The 21,473-nt window shown below is 36.4% G+C and overlaps 1 protein-coding gene across 2 annotated transcripts in view; it reads right to left on the bottom strand.

Moving 5' to 3' along the window:
- Positions 1–21,473, bottom strand: part of USO1 (USO1 vesicle transport factor) — a 94,420-nt gene that overhangs the window by 25,597 nt on the left and 47,350 nt on the right. For both annotated transcript variants that reach the window (XM_044766153.2, XM_044766152.2), the window contains exons 5-10: positions 20,158–20,258; positions 19,639–19,741; positions 19,431–19,486; positions 14,610–14,730; positions 5,298–5,476; positions 1,018–1,158 (exon numbers count right to left, since the gene is read on the bottom strand). In XM_044766153.2, the coding sequence (XP_044622088.2) occupies positions 1,018–1,158; positions 5,298–5,476; positions 14,610–14,730; positions 19,431–19,486; positions 19,639–19,741; positions 20,158–20,258 (701 nt within the window). The remainder of the gene's footprint in view (positions 1–1,017; positions 1,159–5,297; positions 5,477–14,609; positions 14,731–19,430; positions 19,487–19,638; positions 19,742–20,157; positions 20,259–21,473) is intronic.

A 21,473-nucleotide genomic window follows, 5' to 3' on the forward strand; every position in this document is an offset into this window, starting at 1 on the left:
AGCTAAAAAAACCTCCAAAAAAATACAATAAAAAGACAAACTAGATCCAGAAACTCTAAGAATCTATTAATAGAATTGCAGAAACAGAACAGAAATGAGGAAATTATCAAGGAATGCAAAAAACATCCTGAGAACTGAAGCACGTACGTCTCTGGCTTGAAACGGCCCAGTGAGTGCCAAAAACAATTGGGGGAAAAATGTCTCCAGTATAGCACAGTAAATTTCAGAAAACCAGAAATAAAAAAAAATCCCAAACATTTTCAGAGAGAAAAAGTAGGTTACATAAAAAAGGGTTAAGATTCAAAATGGCTTTAGATTTCTTAAAAGCAACACTGGAATAATGTTCCCAAAGGTGAGTGTTAATATTTCCAACTCTGAATTCTATACTTAGCCAAACACCAAATTAACTCTGAAGGTAGGGGAATGACATGAAAGAGCTAAAAACATTCTCTTGCCATTTACCCCTTTTCAGGAAGTTAAGTACAATAAGATAATGAACCAAGGGGAAGGGAAAAAGACATGGAATCCAGATAACTAAGGAATGGAAGTCATGAGAGAAAGAAAAGGAAATCCTAGGAGGATGGTGGCTGAAAGCTCCAGGACAAGAGACGTGTGGCAGAAGTAGAGAATAACCAGCCCACACTGGAGCAGGATGAGGGAAGTCGTCCAGAAAAAGGTCTGCGACGGAGAACGATGTGGTAAGCATATGATAGTACGATATGCATAAATACATAGAAAATCAGTAAAATGAACAAAAGAACACTATTATAACTCAAGAAAGAGAAAAGGATACTAAAAGAAAAGATAGAGGACTCTACTTGGGTTAGCAGATAGCCATAATACCTGGCAGCAGATAGGCATAATCATTATGCTAATTATATTTTTGTAGGATCAATAAGGAATTTAACACATAAAAATGGTAAACTATTACTGCTTTTTCCTTGGGCCGATACCTAATTCTTCCTAGGATTCCTGATTCCCCCTTGCACAGAGCAGCTCAGGCTTCCTCTGGTTTACCTCGGTCAGGATGTCAGCAGGAACGCCAGTAGCCATCAGGATGGTGCACAGCTGCTGCAACAGGCCGCACTGGAACATCGCTTTCTGGCAGCTGCTAGTAGCACCGGGAGGGTTGGTGGGAGATACCAGTACACGAATAAGCTGTGAGAGAAAGAGAAAATAAAATTTGTCTTTTAAAGATTTGAAAAATCTTGAGACAAATTTATCTGTATGAACTAGAAAATCCATGTGAAGGATTCGTTCACCTGTCAGCCAGATCTAGGTGCTCCTCCCTTCAGCTCTCAAGCCAAGAGTTCTGTTACAGTACATACATCATGCTAGATGCTTGTTTGCCTCCTTCAGGTGACTGTGAACTCCCACAGAGGAGAAACTGCCTTGCCCATTTTTGTATCCCAAACAGCAAGCACAGTATTTGTAGCACAGTTCACATTCAGGAAATGAATGAATGAATGAGTAACAGTAAACGGTAGATTTCCTATCAAAGCGAGGATGAACTACCCAACTATAGAGCAGGTCTGAAAGCAGAATGGCCTGAGGTGTGATAAATTCCTCCTAAACTGGAAATATTTAAAGAATAGGCTAAAACTAACAATTGCAGACATGGTAGAAGATCTGTGAATTAGGGAAGGGGTTGACCTCGCTGAATGTCAACACTAATTAAATCCCCAAGATTCTATGATCCTATGATCAGTCTGAACTTGAACATGAAATTTCAGAAACACAAAAGTCATCACAAACAAGTGTTCAGCAGTTACATCTTCAGAATAATTTTATCTATTTCTCGCATTTTAAAAACAAGTTATAGGTCTATGTGTCTACAAAATCTTATATATCAAGATCAAATGGGATATGTATGATATTTTATCAAGAGGGTTGATTAATAAATTGATGTCACTAGAGAGAGGCTTTAGGATTACACATTGGTTCCTGTCTTTGGACTTTTCTAGTCACACTTCTGTGAGGATTCTTTTAAAATTTATTCTCCTCCTATTCCTACTTAAAAAAAAATATATATATATATATTTAAAGCAAATACCAAGAGATATATGTCATTTCACTCATAAATATTTCTATATGCATCTCTGATAAGGATTTTAAAAAGCATAATCATCTTGGCATTATTAAACCTAACAAAATCAACAATAATTCCATAATACCATCTAATAGCAGTGGGACATCTTTACTGATAATGTAAATAAAGAAAAGAAATTATCAAATTTCTAGATGACAGAGAAGTAGAAAGGGTAGTTGAAGAAAGAGGGAAAACTTACTCTAAGGAAATAAAGGAAGCCCTAATAACAACATTCAAGTATGTAAAATAGCACAAGGAACAGACTTGTATTTTCCCAGAGAGCAAACCAAGGGGAAGTTTGTAGAAGTTATAACAAGGCAGATATTGACTCATTATATAGATTATGTTTTTAATAATTAGAACTACCCCACAACGAAAAGGATTCTCTCATAAAGCAATGAACTTTCTGAGTCACTGGCAGTATCTGTCCAAAAAATGGCATAGAGGGGATTCCTATAAGGACAGGATGTAGAACCAGTCATAAAACTATCATTCCAGGAAAAAATTAAAATATTTTAAGACTAAAAGTTTTCAAAAACATGCTCCCCCCAAATTTAATCTGCAAAACTAGAATGAAATATCCTCAAGCAGATCAATTTCAATTTTTAGTGGCTTAGAATTCAACCATGATTATAACTGCGATGATGCGTAATTCCAGTTAGGACGTATCTATCCAAACAGAAGTGTTTATCACCAGTTTTTTTTTGAGGAAGATTACCCATGAGCTAACTACTGCCAATCCTCCTCTGTTTGCTGAGGAAGCCTGGCCCCGCACTAACATCCATGCCCATCTTCCTCTGCTTTATACGTGGGACGCCTACCACAGCATGGCTTTTGCCAAGGGGTGCCACGTCCGCACCTGGGATCCGAACCGGGGAACCTTGGGACGCCGAGAAGCAGAACGTGCGAACTTAACCACTGTGCCACCAGGCTGGCCCCTATAACCATTTTTGATGCATTTTCATTTTCATAACAGAGAATTTGAAACACAAGCAACTTTAAATAAAGCTATAAAGAAAGAACACTCTAGTAGGTCAAAAAGAAGGAGAATCTGTGGCCTGTGAAGTCATGAATGCACCAACTACTCAATACTTGAAGTGGAGAATACATTAGAGTGAGTTAAACTCAGTTTGTTAATTTTGAAGTTTATGTTCTCCAAGATCAGTATCTGGTTAGTTTACTGACTTTTTAAAAGTACAGAATACTTAAAGAACCAACTTATTACATAACTAGAATACTGTATTTTTATGTTTATATGCAACACTCTATTCTACATGATTTTTGGTAAAAAACAGTCCTTTACTTTTTAAACAGTGACAGTTTCCTCAAAAATGATTCTTTACATAGTACCCTAAACTATAAAACATGAGTAGGCTCCTTAAGCACTTTTAAATAGTCTCTATATGGCAGGAAATATATAAGTTTTTACACATCAACAGATCCCTGCACTCTTTTTAATCACAATTTGAAAGGTACTTTGCTAAAGGAATTGCCTCTATTAAGAAAGCACTGTTGCGGGGCTGGCCCAGTGGCGCAGCCGTTAAGTGTGCACGTTCCGCTTCGGCAGCCCTGGGTTCACTGGTTCGGATCCCGGGTGCGGATATGGCACCGCTTGGCAAAAGCCATGCTGTGGCAGGCATCCCACATATAAAGTAGAGGAAGATGGGCATGGATGTTAGCTCAGGGCCAGTCTTCCTCAGCAAACAGAGGAGGATTGGCAGCAGTTAGCTCAGGGCTAATCTTCCTCAAAAAAGAAAAAAAGAAAGAAAGCACTGTTGGGCAAAGATATCAAGCTCACCACTTGGGACATTATTTCTAAAACATAATAAAGTCTTGAAATGTGTAATACTGACATGTGAAAACAGAAATGATGAAGTTGGGAGTATAAATAGAAAGATTTTGCCCACGTTCTTCTGTAACATATTTTCCTAACGGTTTTTAGGCATATTCTAAACAGGGTAACTATACAATTTATTATCCAAATTGGGACACTTTTGAAGCAAAAGAGGACACTAGCAGTAATTATAAAACGAATCCTGTCCTGGCAAACTGGGGCATATGGTCACCCTAACTATCAATCAATCTTACATAGGCAATCCTCAGGGCACTCAACAATATTCACACTCAAAGTACTAAAGGGATTAACCATCTAGTTTTGAGGAACACAACTTCAGAGACACAGGCACAATTCAGAGACATTCAAAGACCCACAAGAATCACTAGACAGTCAGTAAGTTAGGAGGTTGCTATACAAACTTTAGGGTTTGGAGAAGGAATTCAATAAAGGAATAAATAAGCAAAATACTTCAAAGGATTTCATAATTTTCCTTGATGCAGAAATCATTTGGGATCCTAGTGTCTTCACTTTTACTATCTATCACCACTAAGCTTTCACCATAAAGATTAAATAAAATCACAGGTGACTTGTCAATTTAACTTCTATTGGACTTAAAACTCATCTATTAATCTTTGGGGACAGGGACTTTATCATTCATTTCTTTTTTTTTTTTTAACATTTTTTTTTTAATTTTTTAATTTTTTCCTTTTTCTCCCCAAAGCCTCCCAGTACATAGTTGTATATTCTTAGTTGTGGGTCCCTCTAGTTGTGGCATGTGGGACGCTGCCTTAGCGTGGCTCGATGAGCGGTGCCATGTCCGCGCCCAGGATTCGAACCGACGAAACACTGGGCCACCTGCAGCAGAGCGCATGGACTTAACCACTCAGCCACGGGGCTGGCCCCTATCATTCATTTCTTAGCATTCAGTTCTTGGCTCTCAGTAAATGTTTACTGAATGAATTTATGTGTTGAACTTAACACTCTGAATATTAAACTTTATTATCAGAACCTCAATTGAAGAAAACATTTTAAAAATTCAAACAATCTATTATTCTTCGGTGTAAAAACCATCAGGAAACTCTGTTCAGATTTGCTTTAAAATAATCCAGTAGGGCAAGAGAGGGGAATAAAAGATAAAACAAAATTGCCAGATGTTAATAATTATTGAAGCTGAGTGATGGGGGTGTGTGTGTGTGGGGGGGGTGGTATATCTCTATCTCTCAGTATAACAGTATTATCTCTTTATTAAAAGCTTTTTTTAAGTCCATCTCAAAGCAACTGAACATGTCGGATTTGCCAAATGCAAGCACTTTTCTTTTCTTTGAAAGGATCACTGTGCGAACTCTCACCACATTTCTGAGTACAGTATACCTGCAGCATTAGGTGCAGATTAGTCACTTTCTGTGCAGACCAGCCAGAGTTTTCATCTCCAACTTCAAACCAAGGTTTCATACTTTGAATATATGAGCCTTCTTTAAAAAAATTTTGATTGGAATTGTTGTTTTTTAACAAGTTTTGGAGCAAAATCAGACAATCTTCTACTACTATACCTGGGGAAAGAACGTAAAATGAAAGTGTTAAGGCTGATAAAACCTGAAGAAAAATTCAATCTCCAAACATTTTAAAAACATAAATCTCCATGCTCAGCATCTCTTCAGTATGGCAAGGGAGAGAACCTGCTCGGACTCCTGACGGCCACAGGCCACAAATCTGCTCTATCGCAGGCCCCCAGTGATCTCTTAACTTCTATGCTCAACATACACTCACCTCAGTAACTCAGGTTTTTTCTTCAAATCTCAGATTAAACATCATTTCTTCAGGAACGATTACCAAGATACAATGACCAGGTTAGCACCACCAACTACATACTTTCACAGTAGCCTGCTCCTTTTGTTACTATGTGGCATCTGTCTTCTCTACCAGATTATAATTCATGGAAGGCAGGATTTGTGAATACCCTACGAGGATACAGTGACCTACGCTGTATCCTCAGCAGGCACAGAGACAAGATATCATGTGTATACACAGTGGGTCACTATTAAATATTTGTTGAATGTATCAATCTGTCTTATTTAATCTCTAAGAAACAGTCGACATTGTTGTCTCTATGTCTCTTCCTTGACACTTCCTCTTCCCTTGGTTTTTAAGACACTAACTACTCTCTCCTGATTTTCCCTACAGATCTCTGGCCACTCCTCAGGCTTCCTATTGTTTATGGTTCCTGTTCTGCCATTTGTCCTTTTCTCTGCTTACAGCACACCACTCTCCAGGGTAGTTTCATCCACACTACAGCTTACACTATTATCACAGCTGAGGCTTGATCTCTCCTTCACCGAGTGCTGGTTTAACCAATGGTCTCTTTCCTCTGTAAAGCACATGACTGACCCTGGATGCTCACAGCTAGTAGGTTCCTCTGTGTAGTACCCCACTTTTACTCCCATTGGTTGAGCTGTATGTTTACAAGAATCAATTGCTTTTTTTCTTTTTGATTAACAGACTTTATTTTTTACAGCAGCTTGAGGTTTACAGAAAAACCGAGCAACAAATAAAGGGAATTCCTATATACTCTCTCCCTCCCAGTTCCTCCTATTATTACTGTCTAGCATTAGCATTAGGTACATCTGTTATGACTGAGGAATGAACACTGATACATTATTAAATTCCACAGTTTACATCAGGGTTCGCTTTTTGTTGTTTGGGCTTTGGCATATGGGTTTTCACATACACATATATATATACGTAAAGTGTCACATCTACCATTACAGTATTGTACAGAATAGTTTCACTGCTCTAAAATCCTCTGTGTTCTATGTATTCATTCTTCTTTCCTACCACCCCCAAATCCCTGGCAACTACTGATCTTTTTACTCTCTCTCTATAGTTTTGCCTTTTCCAAACATCATATAGTTGGAATCATTGAGTATGTAGCCTTTGCAGACTGGCTTATTTTTTCCTTAGTAATAGCATTTAAGGTTACTCCGTGTCTTTTTGTGGCTTGATAATTTTTTATCATTGATTAATATTCCCCGTCTGGATGTATCACGTTCCGTTTATCCATTCACCTACTGAGGGACATCTTGGTTATTTCCAAGTTTTGGAAATTATGAATAAAGCAGCTATTAACATGTATGTGCAGGATTTTGTATGAATATAAGTTTTCCACTTATTTGTGTAAATACCATGGAGCATGATCGCTGGCTCATACAGTAAGAGAATGTTCAGTTTGGTAAGAAACTGCCAAACTGTCTTCCGAAGTGGTTGCACCATTTCGCATTCCCATCAGCAGTGAGTGAGCTTCTCTAGTTCTACATCTTTGTCTGCACTGGGTGCTGTCGTTGTTCTGGATTTTCGCCAATCTAGTGGTGTGTGGTGATAAATCATTATTTTAATTTGCATTTCCCTAATGATATATGATGTTGAACATCTTCTCATATGCTATTTGCCATCTGTATATTTTCTTTGGTGATGTGTCTATTCAGATCATCTGCCCATTTTTTAATTGGGTGGTTTGTTTACTTATTGTTGGATTTTAAAAGTCTTTGTATATTCTGGATACAAGTCTTTTTTCAGATATGTGTTTTGCAAATATTTTCTTCCAGTGTGTAGCCTATCTTTTCACTCTCTTAACAGTGTCTTCTGCAGAGAAATTTTCAATTTTAATGAAGCCTCACTTACCAATTTTCTTTCATGGATCATGTTTTGGTATTGTATCTAAGAGTAAATAACTTTTGTTCACAAATCTACCATGCTATTTGCACTGGTTATTAACTATTATGTAAACTGATAAAATAAGTATGACAACAGAGCTATTCTTATGAAAACTAAGTTTAAGTCTTTGGCAAAACTCAATGAACAGCTATTGTTACGTATGGATAATACAAGTCTAAAAAATAAGCCAAGTAATTATAAAAACCCAGAAAGGTCCTGCACTCCATTTTAAAGAAACCAAAATGCAAATCATACATGATGTATTATGGGTGTGATGTCTGCAAGAAAGATGATGAAAAACTCTTATCAGCAGACCCATATTTAAAGAAAAAGTTCTGGCCCTAACCCAAAAGATTAGTATATAAAATATACATTTAAAAAAATTTATTACATTTAACTTAAAATAAAATGTTTAGGGTGCACATTTTAAATACTTTTTAAGAATCTCTGATTTAACCAGTCCTGATCTCTCTGGATTAGAGGCTTCCTTACCTCATATTGCTGAACCATGTGGATCCTCTCCTCATGAGGAAGAACCACTATATTTGTCTCTTACGCAGGACCATAAATCTCCCTTAAATAAGATCTGCCATTAGGACCATTGGAAGGCCCTGGAGGAAACAGAATGTCAGAGCCCTCACTGTAACTGGAAGGCCTTCCTTCCAGTGTGCAAAATGAATTCTAGAGCCTTGAGGGCCACTATCAGTTACAAGGAACCACTGGAACTTGTCTTAGTAACCCTGAAGACTAGCTAAATTCCACCTTGCTTTAAAATCCCATTTTCTTTGGTCACCTCTGAAAATATGCACCTCTTTGGTCACCTGTGCTCTTCCATTTTCTTATCTTAGAACGTTTTGTACTTCCTCTCCCCTACTTAACCTCCTTCTAAATTTTTTTATGACGCTACCTCAAACTCCTAAATACTGCTTAATAAAACCTACTATCTCCTCAATTTGGTGGTCTAGGGGTTAAAATTGGGTTCTCTCATCACCATGGCCCAGATTCATTTCCCAGATAGGGAACCACACCACCTGCCTGTTGGTTGTCACACCGCGATGGCTGCATCTTGCTGTGATGCTGAAAGCTACACCACCAGTATTTCAAATTCCAGCAGGGTTACTCATAGTGGACAGGTTTCAGCAGAGCTTCTAGACTAGACAGGCTACAAAGAAGGACCTGGCTACCCACTGCCAAAAAAACTGGCATGAAAACTCTATGAACAGCAGCAGAGTGTGGTCTGATATAGTGCTGGAAGGTGAGAGGATGGCACAAAAAGACCAGGCATAGTTCTGCTCTGCAGTACAAAGGGTCTCCAGGAGTCAGAATCGACCTGATGGCACTAATAACAATACCCTCAATTACTTTATGAAATGTTCCTTTTCTTTAAACGTTCTCAAGTGAATGCAGTTCATGTTCTCAATCCCATCTACCTTAGAATCAGGATATGAAATCTACGATCCTCCCAGCCCAGTGTACTTTCCAGAGATCATAGTTCCTCTACCCTCTCCTAAAAATCTCCTGTTCCCTTGAGGCTCAGGTCACCTGGCTTATCATTTCTTACCACTCCTCATTGAAATTATGTAACAAATTCATGGTCACTACTCTTTGTTCCCCGAAAACATCACTGGCATCTTGCTCAAAGTCTTCTTTCTCTCTCCACATTTTGCTGTCACTCTTGATTTCAATTTCAACATGGACCTCTCAGTCCCAAGGGCCTCATCTTCAGAGAGAATTCTCACTCTATTACTAAAAACCTATCTTTCCAGTTCAAGTAATCTCAACATATCTGTTCTCTTGCTTCCTTGAGACTTTCAACTCATCAACAAGCCTTTTTTCTCCCTTTTTCAGGAACCCCCTCTATCTTTACTTCCTCTCCTATCCAGCTTAGATTATACAGATCTTCATTTTTTCCATTCTATAGATAATATGCTAAGCTCTCTTGTCTTACTGTCTTTTCATAGCACCTTCCTAGAAAAGGCCCAAGCCTGTGAAAAATGGCCTGCCTAGCACTTTTCCTACATCTGCACCCAGGCAGCTGACAAGCGATCTGCACTGCTGTAAAATTGTGGTGAACACCCTCAATGGGACCTTTATCCCTGCCTGGTAATCTTCCTAACTACCAGCTCTCCTATTCTCTAAAAGACTATTTTAACCTTCTCCCTAATTCTTAACTGTGTCCTCCTTCTTCTCTCCTAGCATATGACTCTGTCTTCAACTCAACTCCTTATCACCAAATCCGAGAAAGGACCTACATCTTTACCTGTGTCTTCCCATGTTATGACAGAAGATGTGCTGCTTCTCCAATCTTAAAAGCCAATTCCTACCTTTACTCTAGATTCCATTCCTTCCTCCTTTTTCAGGTATTACGTACTACTGGTTGATCATCCTCCCCAACTCCTCACTTTCTCTATTTGCTTAAATTGGTTGCTATCTCTCCTATTTTAAGAAAAAGCCCTCATAGATTAAAGGAGAATTATAATCTAATAATCTCCATAGACGTAGAAAAAAATATTTACTAAAATTCAAGATTCATTCATGATAAACACTCTTAGTAAAAATCAAACTTAATGGTAAAACATCAGCATTCTCATTAAACTCAGCAACTATTCAACACTGTACTAAAGATTCCAATTAGTGCAATAAGACAAAAAAGAAAAGCGGTATAAGATTTAAAAAGGAAAAGAAAAAGATCACTCTTCTTTGTAGAAAATATGACCATCTACACAGAAAGCCCAACTAGAACTAACGGTTTAATCAGGTGGTTGGATACAAGAGCCATATACAGAAATCAAGTAGTCACCAACTGAGAAGGTAATAGAAAAAGATCCCCTTCATATGGTAACAAAAACTGTAAGATCCCTAGGAATGAATCTAATAAAAAAAAGTCTAAGATTCTTTTGCTCAAAATTATAAAACATGACTGAAAGACATAAAAGAAGACCTGAATAAATTAAGAGATATACCTGGGTTCATGGATGGAAAAAGTCAACATGGTAAAAATGACAATTCTCCTTAAATTAATCTGTAAACTCAATATATTTCCAATCTAAATCCCAATGGGGATTTTCACAGAACTTAAATAGCAAACAAGTTTCACTCAAATAAAGGAACAAAAGGAAAAGGCCTATTACGACAATTCTGAAAGGGCCAAGACAGAAGATCTTTCCTATAATCTAATAGATAGGAGATTATTATGAAGCTTTATTAAGAGAGTGTGGTTGTAGCGAGGAGCTAGACAAACAGACTAATGAAGCAGAACAGAGAATGAAGAAACAGACCTCAAATACACAGAAATTTGATTACAAATTTCCTATCATCATTCGAATACAAAATCCACATTAACTGTAAAAGACAAAATTTTAAAGTCTTTAGTAGAAGAAAATGATGGAACCTCTCTTTACGACCTTGAGGAAGAGACAGATTTCTTATACAAGATACAAAAGCATAAACTATTAAAAAAACCAATATGTGATTATATTAAAATTTTACACTTTAATAGAAACACTATAACCAGACTAGGAGAACATAACTGAAACATGTATAATCAACAAAGGATTAGTATCCAGAATATACAAAGATCTCCCGGTAAGCAATGGAAAAGGAAAAATGATCTTCTACTAAAACGGGCAGAGGGGAAAAAAGACAAATAGACAAACACAGATGGTGAAAACACCCATGAAAATATGCTTAATTTAATTAGTTTAAGAAAGGAAATAATATTTCAATGAGATATCATCTCATCTCCATGAAATTGGCAAGCAAGGAGTGACAAGGACGTGAAGAAGCAGGAACTTAAAAACACTGCTAAGGGACGTACAGATTGATGAAAATCACTTAAAGAAGCCATTTGGCAATATCTGGTAAAGATGAAAAAAGTATGATTCTATTTGTAGGTATATAGTGTAGAGAAACTTCAAATACAAGTAGACATATAAAGACTGTTCACTATAACAGTTTATATTAGCAAAAACAGATACAAGCTAATTGTCAACTCAATAAGAAAATAAGAGATCACAGTGGATTTGTCCTACAGAATAATACATAGCACTTAAAATGAATAAACTAGAGTAACAAGTCTCAACATGGATAAATCTCAAAACAGAATGTTGACTAAAAACAGAAGGTTGTAAAGTTATATTCAGGATACTTTTTATCTAGTTTGAGAACATGCAGCATAATGCTATATAGTTTATGAATAAATATGAAGATGTGTGTGTACAAACACACAAATACATGTGAAAAGTATAAAAACATACATGAGAAGGAAAAACAACAAAATCAGAATATTATCATCTTAGAGAAGGAAAGTAGAGGAACACATTAGAATGGTTACACAAAGGACTTGTGTTTTATTTCTTAAAAAAAATCTAAAATGTGTAGGCAAAATGTAAGCATTTAATAGAATTGGACGGTAGGTACACAAGTGTTTGTTATGCTATTTTCCGTTTTCCGTATGTTTGAAATATTTAATATCAGTAAAAAATTTAAGAAGAGAAAAACCATTCCTCGTCAAACTGCACTTCCCGTTCACCTCTCTTCCCTGCCTCTTCTAAATTCCTGGCATGTGTTTTCTCTACTACTCTATTTCCTGCTTCTAACTCACTTCTCTGACACTGCAATCTGGACTCTGAGGCAACCACTTTACACAACTGCCCTCCCCAGGTCACCAAAGATGTCCATGTTCTAAATCCCATAGATACGTTTCTACCCTTAACTTGTCTGATATCTTAGCACCTTCTAGCAGTGCTACCCACTCCCCTGACCCTTCTAAAAGTGCGGTTCTCCTCTTGGCCCTCAGCCTGTTTCTCCTCAGTCTCTTTCACCAATACCTGCTCCTCTAGATCTCATCCCTTAACTACTGGTATACCTTAGGTTCCATCCTAGCACTTCCCTTCACTCACCATAAGGGACTCACCTAATCTTTTTTTAAAAAAATTATCATTTTTCCTTCTTCTCTCCTAAGCCCCCCAGTACATAGTTGTATATTTTAGTTGTGGGTCCTTCTAGTTGTAGTATGTGGGATGCCGCCTCAGCAGGGCCTGATGAGCGGTGCCATGTTCACACCCGAACTGGCAAAACCCTAGGCTGCCGAAGCGGAGTGCACGAACTTAACCACTCGGCCATGGGGCCAGTCCTGTCATCTAATCTTTCTTGTGAATCTAATTTTGTTTCATCTCTCATCTATAGTCTAAAGACTTTCAAATCTTCACCTCCAGCCTGGCCCTCCCTTCAAGATTAATATAGCCAACTCTCAACTGTACTACTATACTTGCAAATCCCAGTTCAGTGAGCGCAAATAGACTCATTTTCTCCTCTGCCCCTAGTGCTAGGCTTTTGGATCAACCTCTCATTAAAAACAACTAAAAACACTGAATTAAAATAAAAACAAAACCAAAAAGCCTTAGGAACAATAAAGAGTTGATAGTTTAGCAGGTTAAAACTGAAGAGAAAATGGATATTTGAAGAGGTAAACAAGTATAGAAGTACCTTTTGGCTGAGAGTACATTTCTTGATCTTGACAAACCTAAAACTTTCATTTTGACAGTCTCATGGGGCAGAGGGAAAATAAATCAAAGCCAAGGACATAAACAAGGTAGGGAAAGAATCTAATAGAGAACTCTCCACCTAATAAGCTGGGACTTCAAAGGGCTATATTCTCAGGGTGAGAATCCAAAAGTTAACTAGTTCTCACACATCTCACAGCCTGGGTTTGCAGTGCCTGAGTGGCCTAGGAAATCTCAAGACTTGAATCTGGATTAAGGTGATCCCAGATAAATTGCATCCCCAGGGCTTGGCAGAAACGAATATATGTTTTCTCTGAAAGAAATTACCTTCCTCCCAGGCTTCAAATTCCTATAAATAATTTCTGTTAAGTACAACACAACTTATAGTCAGAGATAATCATGCACACAAAAAACACTGTACCATGTGCAGGAACCAGCAGAGCAAAAGTACTAGCTCCACAAAGACTTAAAATATTGGAATTATCAGACAGAGACTATAAAATAATTGTTTCTTATGTTCAAAGAAATAAAAGACAAGTTGAGGGCCAGCCCCAGTGGCCTAGTGGTTAAGTTCAGTGCGTTCTTCTTCGGTGGCCTGGGTTTGGTTCCCAAGCACAGACCTACGCTACTTGTCTATCAGTTGCCATGCTGTGACAATGTCTCACACACAAAATAGAGGAAGAATGGGACAGATGCTGGCTCATAGCAAATCTTCCTCAGCAAAAAGAAGAGGATTCGCAACAGATGTTAGCTCAGGGTGAATCTTCTCAGCAAAAAAAAAAAAAAAAGAAAAGACAAGTTGAAAACATCTGCAGAGAAAAGAGAATTATAGAAAATTACATGGTAATTTTGCCAAAGAACCAAAGAGAACTTCTAGAAAGGAAAAATTAAAGAAACTCAACAGATGTATGTTAACTAAACTGATTGTGGTAAACATTTCACAATACATGTAAGTCAAATCATTATGCTCTATACTTTAAACTTAGTGCTATATGTCAACTATATCTCAATAAAACTGGAAAAAACTTCAATGAACACGTTTAATAGCAGATTAAATACAAATGAAAAGAGAATTGTAAAACAGAAAACAAGTCACAGGAAATAACCCAGAATAAAGCCTGGAAAGACAAAAAGATGGAAAACACAGAAGAGAAAGTAAGATGACAGAGTGAAAGTCAAATCAGATGACTGAGAATTAAATCTGCATTTAGGAAGATAAAATGTGGCAGAGCAGTATTTGAAGAAACATAGCTAAGACTTTCCAGAAATGATGAAAGATACCAATCCAGATTCCAGAAGCCTAACAAATATCAAACAGGATAAATAAAAAGGAATCCATACATAACACTCTATAGTGAAAGAAAGAATGTAAAGTAAGAGTCCTCATTTCTCCCTCCAATTGCATTCCCTCCAAGTTAACAATTCAGTGAGTAGGAAAGAATCTCTTCAAATCAGTCTCTTCATACTATACCTCCATCACTGTTCCCCTCCTCTGTAATAATGTCCAGTAGTCTCTCAAAAGCATTTTCAAAAGCAACAATTTTCTGGATTGCTCCATTGCTTCTTGTTAGTGCTTGTAGTAGTAAGACACCCTTATGGAGAAGAAAGATAATGTTTAGTGGAATACAACTTTACAAGACATTTTAAAATTACTTTAAAAACCACAGAATTTTAGAAGTGGCAGGAATTTCACAAGGCCAACTCCTTCATTTCATACATAGGGAAATCGAGACAGAGAAGGTGAGCAATTTGCCTCCCTAAGGTTGTAGATCTCAAAGGGACAGAGCCAAGACTAGAATCCATGTCTACCAATTCCTAATTCAGTTTTCCTTTCACCATATAATATAAATATATAATTCTTGCATATTCATCAATTGTTACATAGCTTTCACCACGGCCTAAGAGAGTTGAGCACAATTATATGTCTCAGGAATGCCTCTGTACATGCTTCACAATAGTAACAATTTGAAATTGTGAATTCAATAATATAAATCAACAAACATCATCACATTCTAGCATAGAAAGTTCAGATATTTTTGTAATTATCTGGCCCCCAAATTGCCAAAACTTGATTCTAAGTTGATAGAAAAAAGATGAGAAATCACGCCTCATGAATGGCATGTCCAGCATGAGACCTCACAGCAGACTCTGCTTCTGATTTTCAGTCTTCCCAGCTCTTGTTAAGCTGGATTTAGTTTATATATTCTGCAACCTCTTTATCATTCAAGAAAAACTCACTGTTACCCATTTCTACCTATTTCACTATCAAACACCAAGTATTTTACAAACCCCTAAGAGCCCAACAATACCATGATGGTCAAACAGATGGCAAATATTTCATGAAAAAAGCAGATATTACTTAGGAAGAAGAGGAATAGTAAACAGACAGTTCAAAAGTCCCAAAGAGGCAAATTATTTGTCAGTACTGGGCAGATAAGTATTCACATAAGACAAAATATGCCTATGGCCTTAGTGAGTTTGTTGTACTCATTTTCCTGTCAAGTCTCTACATTAAGATGAGAGAAAAAGGCAAAAGTGGTTATTTTTAGATGCCAAATTCTCCCACTTAATGCTGCCAACTTGAGTTTAACAGCTTAGAAAGGGAGGAAAGTGGAAAGAACACTGAAACTCTGAGTTAGATAAAGTGAGTTTTAAAAAGGGCTGTCCTACTTACTAGCTGTGTAACTTTAACCAAATTACATAAATTCTGAGTCCGAGTATACCCATGTGTAAAACAAGGATAATAACTTTGTCACAGGGTTTTTATGAGGATGAAAAGAGATAAAATAACTTCCATAGAACCTACTATATATGTATATATACACTACTTATATCTTAAGTTCTCAATACATGTTAGTTTCTTTTCCCTGACTATTAAGAGGTCTAATCAAACACATCTACTGAAACGCTATTAAAAACGAAAGTATACTCACTGGCCATTGAAAGTAAGTAGATATCAACTCCTTACTTTAAAAACTGGTGATTAAAGGGGCTTATTTTTTTATCTTGCCTTTCATGTATGAACTGTATTTCAGGGTAATAAAGTAGACTAGTTGATGAAGTAAAGTTCTTTGTGGAAGATTACAGCTTAATCAATGTGAGAGAACGAGAGAATTATAGAAATCATCAGTTAGCAATTCTTAAAAAAAATAACCGATTCGGGCAATGATCATTAATGGATGATCAAATGTAATGGAGGAATTTGATGTCAGGTTGATAGAGAACTTTGCAATAGAGGGATCTGGCTGTCACCTCCTGAATCAAACCCACTGATTACTAAAAGTGAAACAGTCAGATATTTCATCTTTCTTGATGTGTTGTAAAATTAAGTGCACTGTAACACCTAGGAAATATCCCAGCAAAAAGGTGAACCAGAACCTAATCAAGACCTTTAGAATAAGTTAACGGACATAACAACCAAATGTAATGAAAGAACTTTGCCTGGATCCTGATTTGAAGAAACCACCTGTAAAAGATATTTTTGAGATAACGGGGAAACCTGAATATGGAATAGTTATCTTATTTAAACTGAGGGCTAAGACATCATTGTTAATTCATTAAATGTGATAATGGCAATGCAGCTATATAAGGAAATGTCATATAAATATGACATGTATACTGAAGTACGTAATGGTGAAATTATATTGATTGTTTGATTGTTTTTAAATACTCCAGCCAAAAATAAAAAAGAGTGGTGAGGGGAGGGGTAAATGAAGAAAGTATAACAAAATCATGAAAACTGATGGGTTTAGGGACAAGTTTGTCTGTGTTCTCTCTATTTTGTGTTTACGTTTCTTATCATAAAAAATTAAAAATTAAAGAATGGAATTAAAGCCTGTCATCTAGAAGTATGCCAGTAGTTACTTCCTAGAGTTTTCTTAACCTTTTTGCTAATTTTTAAGCATTAAGTAACATAAATAAAAATGATAGTGTCAGTGCACCTATGATAAATGACCAACTAATTCTCTAAATCCAGGACAGAATCAATGATTCAAATATAAAACAAACTGGGGCTAAAAATCTTTGCCAATATGCTCCCACAGAGGCTAGTCAACATTGACAACTGTTATTAATAGTGCAATCAGGAAGTTGATTAAAAAGAAAGAAAAGAGAATTTTTAAAGAAGGATAAAGAAAGAAAAAGACACAACAGAGGGGGTGAAACAAGTAGTATATCATTCCAAGCAGTCAGAGAGAGCCATTAATTACTGCCAGAGGTGCCAGTTAGCTGCCTCTGACTGCTGCTGTCAACTGTGGTATACTATGGTGCTATATTACATAATGTTATGATAGTAAGAATCCATGAAAAAATTCAGATGAATAGGTTTACTGAAGCCAAAGAAAAGATGGCTGTAAAACATGCAAAAACCAAGAATCTAGATGTTACCACAAAAATTTAACTTAAATCCTAATCCTAAAACTAATCAAAAACAACATAAATCAAGACTAATTTTATTTATTTTATTTATCTCAGATGAAAGTTGAGAAAAAAAGGTTAGGAGCAGAAAAAAAGAAAGTAGAGAGAGAAAGGAAATGATATATTTAAGTACCAAGATAATGCAGTCATGCAAAAAAAATCATATCTGAAAACGAAAATAAATGGTAATGATACTAATGGCAATCCAGGAGGAGGGAACTTCTTTTTTTTAAATGATTTTTTTTTTTTTAAAGATTTTATTTTTCCTTTTTCTCCCCAAAGCCCCCCAGTACATAGTTGTATATTCTTCGTTGTGGGTCCTTCTAGTTGTGGCATGTGGGACGCTGCCTCAGCGTGGTCTGATGAGCAGTGCCATGTCCGCGCCCAGGATTCGAACCAACGAAACACTGGGCCGCCTGCAGCGGAGCACGCAAACTTAACCACTCGGCCACGGGGCCAGCCCCAGGAGGGAACTTCTTTATTAAATGGCTTGTAGGGTATCATCTTATTTATTTTTCAAAGATTGGTACCTGAGCTAACAACTGTTGCCAATGTTCTTTCCCCCACCCCTGCTTTTTTCTCCCCAAATCCCCCCAGTACATAGTTGTATATTTTAGTTGTGGGTCCTTCTAGTTGTGGCATGTGGGATGCCACCTCAACGTGGCCTACTGAGTGGTGCCATGTCCACACCCAGGATCCGAACCCTGGGCTGCTGAAGCAGGGTGCATGAACTTAACCACTTGGCTACAGGGCCGGCCCCATGGGTATCATCTTATTTAAACTGAGGGACGAGAGAAGAGGAGAATAACTTTAGGTTTAAGATACACAGTAATAGTTTAGTCAAAGAAAGATACTCAATATTCCTAGTAGATGGGTCCAATTTAAATAAGACAATTCTTAAAAGAATACTAAGGAATAAGAAATGTCCTCATAAATTACATTACTATTTTTTCACCACTTAGAATACTGTGCTGACATACATCTATGAAATTTTAAATACAAAGCTAAACAAACTACCTATGTGGAGCAGAAGTCAAGAGCACTTCAGTTTTGTCTCTGCTTTGCCACTAACCAGTTGTGAGCTAAGAGCAACCCAAATGGTATTTACCAGCACTGAGGATGGGTAAGAAAGGCACAGATCCACGTACCACAAATACCAAGATGAATAAGACATCACTAACAAAGGGCAAGTCACTTGGTTTCCATGAGTCTTGGACTTCTCAGTATAGATATGGAGAGTGAATTAGTTTGATATGAACTCCTATCTCTAGAATTTAATTAAAAAAAGATTTTTCCAATTGCTATCTAAAGTATTATAGTTTTGATCAAGTTGTAGATAACAGAGAAAAATATTCAAGCAACAAAACAGTATCACATCAATACAAAATATTCAAACTTATACACAAATATTAAAATAGAATGGAAAATAACTGCAGAGCAAATTGTACTCTATAGTTAAATAAAGATTACATGGAAAATCCTTTGAGACATATATTCAGTCAAATGAGGGTGAGTATTCCAAATGCAATGCTTTGTTAAATTTACAGTTAATGTCTAGGGATGTTTCCTCTACTCTTTCTGGAGGTAGAGTTTGGCGGCACTACAACCTTTCAGAAGAGGAGGGAAGAGATCCTAAACTTGTGGAAGGCACAAATTTGAACAGTAAAATCATTTGTCTAAGCCAAAATACTGGATAGGCAGGCAACAAATAATGTGTCCTTTTATATAACTTAAATATGTCTAAAAGATGGGCCATTACCCCAACTCTCCAAATCTAACCTCTTAGGACTCTGAATAAGAGTCAACAAAGATTTTATTTGCAAAGAGAAAAAAAGAGCAGCATTATTTTCAGACTTCTTTTTCAAGTTCAACTTACATCATTACGTATAACTTCCCTGGAATCTGCTAATAAGTCCATCAATCTTGAAACACCTAGAACACACAACCATGTGAAAAATACCGGCAGATAAAAACACAAATAGTGATTCGAATGTAAACAATTTAATAACACATTATGTCAGTCCCCCTATACAGGAAGGATCCTCTTTTAAATCAAACTGACCTAAGATAGATGAGTCACTTACCCATGGGACTGACTAAAATAATTTGCTGCACCTGAGGCCCTAGTTGCTTTAAAAGAGAAGTAAGAAGCTTCACACCAGGCCAGCGGACATGGAAATCAAACTCCTGCAATATAAGCATTTAAAATATTTAACATCTGTAATTCACATTTTTAAGAAAACCACCTTTTTTTTCAGTTAATAGTGGTACCAAAAACTACCAACAGAAAAACAGTTTAGCAAACTTAAAAGAGGTAATTTAAGAAAAGGAAAAAAAAAAAGAAAAGAGTTAATGTAAATTGATCAAGCTGATTAAACTGTTACTGATAGATAAAAAATATTTTGTAAAAACGGAAATAAGAAGCAAACAGTATCTTAACAGATTATAGAGTTCTTGAAACATGCATGTGAATCTCCTGGAATGATACAACAAATTTCACTACCTTGAAAAGGTATGTATATGTTGCTTCCTCAAGAACACCCAAAAAGGCAAGAAAAGAAGCTTATTAAGGGATGAGAAAAATAGCAAGGTTCTTTATTTACCTCCAATAAAGATAAAAGGAGAGTGACATTTTCTTGTTGTTTAATGAAAATTTCTGTAAACTGGCTTCCCAAATCCTCACTCTGTCTTGCGGAGTTTTCTTCTGTAATATTCAAAGATAAAGTACTTCAATATGATGCTGTTATTTTAAAGTATCCTTTTTGCTGAGGGAACTAAGCAAAAATGATTTAACTTTCTTGGACAGTGTGGCTGGTAGTGATATTACAATTATGCTGGAAAGACATAGCCTTAAAATAAATTCCAATGTCATTTAAATACATTTTTATTCTTTAAATGTTTAAAAATATTCAAAGAAAAGATATTTAGATTTTTACATTTTCTCAAGAATATTTTTAGGTTAAACTTCTGATTAGAGTATAAGGGAACTTATTGGGGTGCTGGTAATAGTGTATCTCAAATGTGATAGTTGGTTACACTACTGTATACATCTGCCCAAATGCACAGGACTATACAACCCTAAAGAATAAATTTTACTGTATGTAAATTATACCTCAGTTCCCCCCCCCCCATAACTGAACACATAGTCCTTGCTGACTGTTAGTGTTGCTGTGTTAAATAATTTAATTATAAAATTAAGCCAAACAACTGCAGATTCTTTAGTATGTATTTTTTAACTAACATATATATCCTATAATGCTATTTGGCAATAAAATCAGAATTTGACATTTAATTTTTCATTTATTCTTTAAAAATTTTTATGTTTGTCCTTAAGACTTAAAAGTCTTTAGGTTAAACTATTTGTTTCAATATACTTTGTCAAAAAAAATATAAAGGATCACTAAAACCTGAAGCAACAATTACCAAAGCAAATTATTATTTAAAATCTGCCTATAGTACTATAAACGGCAAATACACTACTCTCCATTCCCTCAGCCAAACCAGACACAGCTAATCCTTTTCGACATATTGCTGTAGGCAGTGAGTGTAAACGAACAGAGCTGGCAGTCAAGACCAAACTTAGTTATTATCCCTCAAATAGTTCTTTTTCAAATGTGAGATTTTAATACTAACATACTTTAGAAATGGAAAAAACCCAGCAGATGACAGGAAAAGCAAAGTAATCTTGAGAGAAATTAAAAAAGACCTAAATAAATATATATACTGTGTTCTTGTATGAGAAAGTGCAATATTGTTAAGATATCAGTTTTCCCCCAGATTCAACAGAATCCCAATCAAAATCTCAGTCAGCCTTTTTTGGTAGAAATTGACAAAGTGATTCTAAAATTGATATAGGAATGCAAAGAACCCAAAAAAACCCAAAACAATTTTGGAAAAGAACAAAGCCGGAGGACTTACA

The sequence above is a fragment of the Equus asinus genome, chromosome 3, assembly GCF_041296235.1.
Source record: "Equus asinus isolate D_3611 breed Donkey chromosome 3, EquAss-T2T_v2, whole genome shotgun sequence".
In the NCBI taxonomy this organism is placed as follows: domain Eukaryota; kingdom Metazoa; phylum Chordata; class Mammalia; order Perissodactyla; family Equidae; genus Equus; species Equus asinus.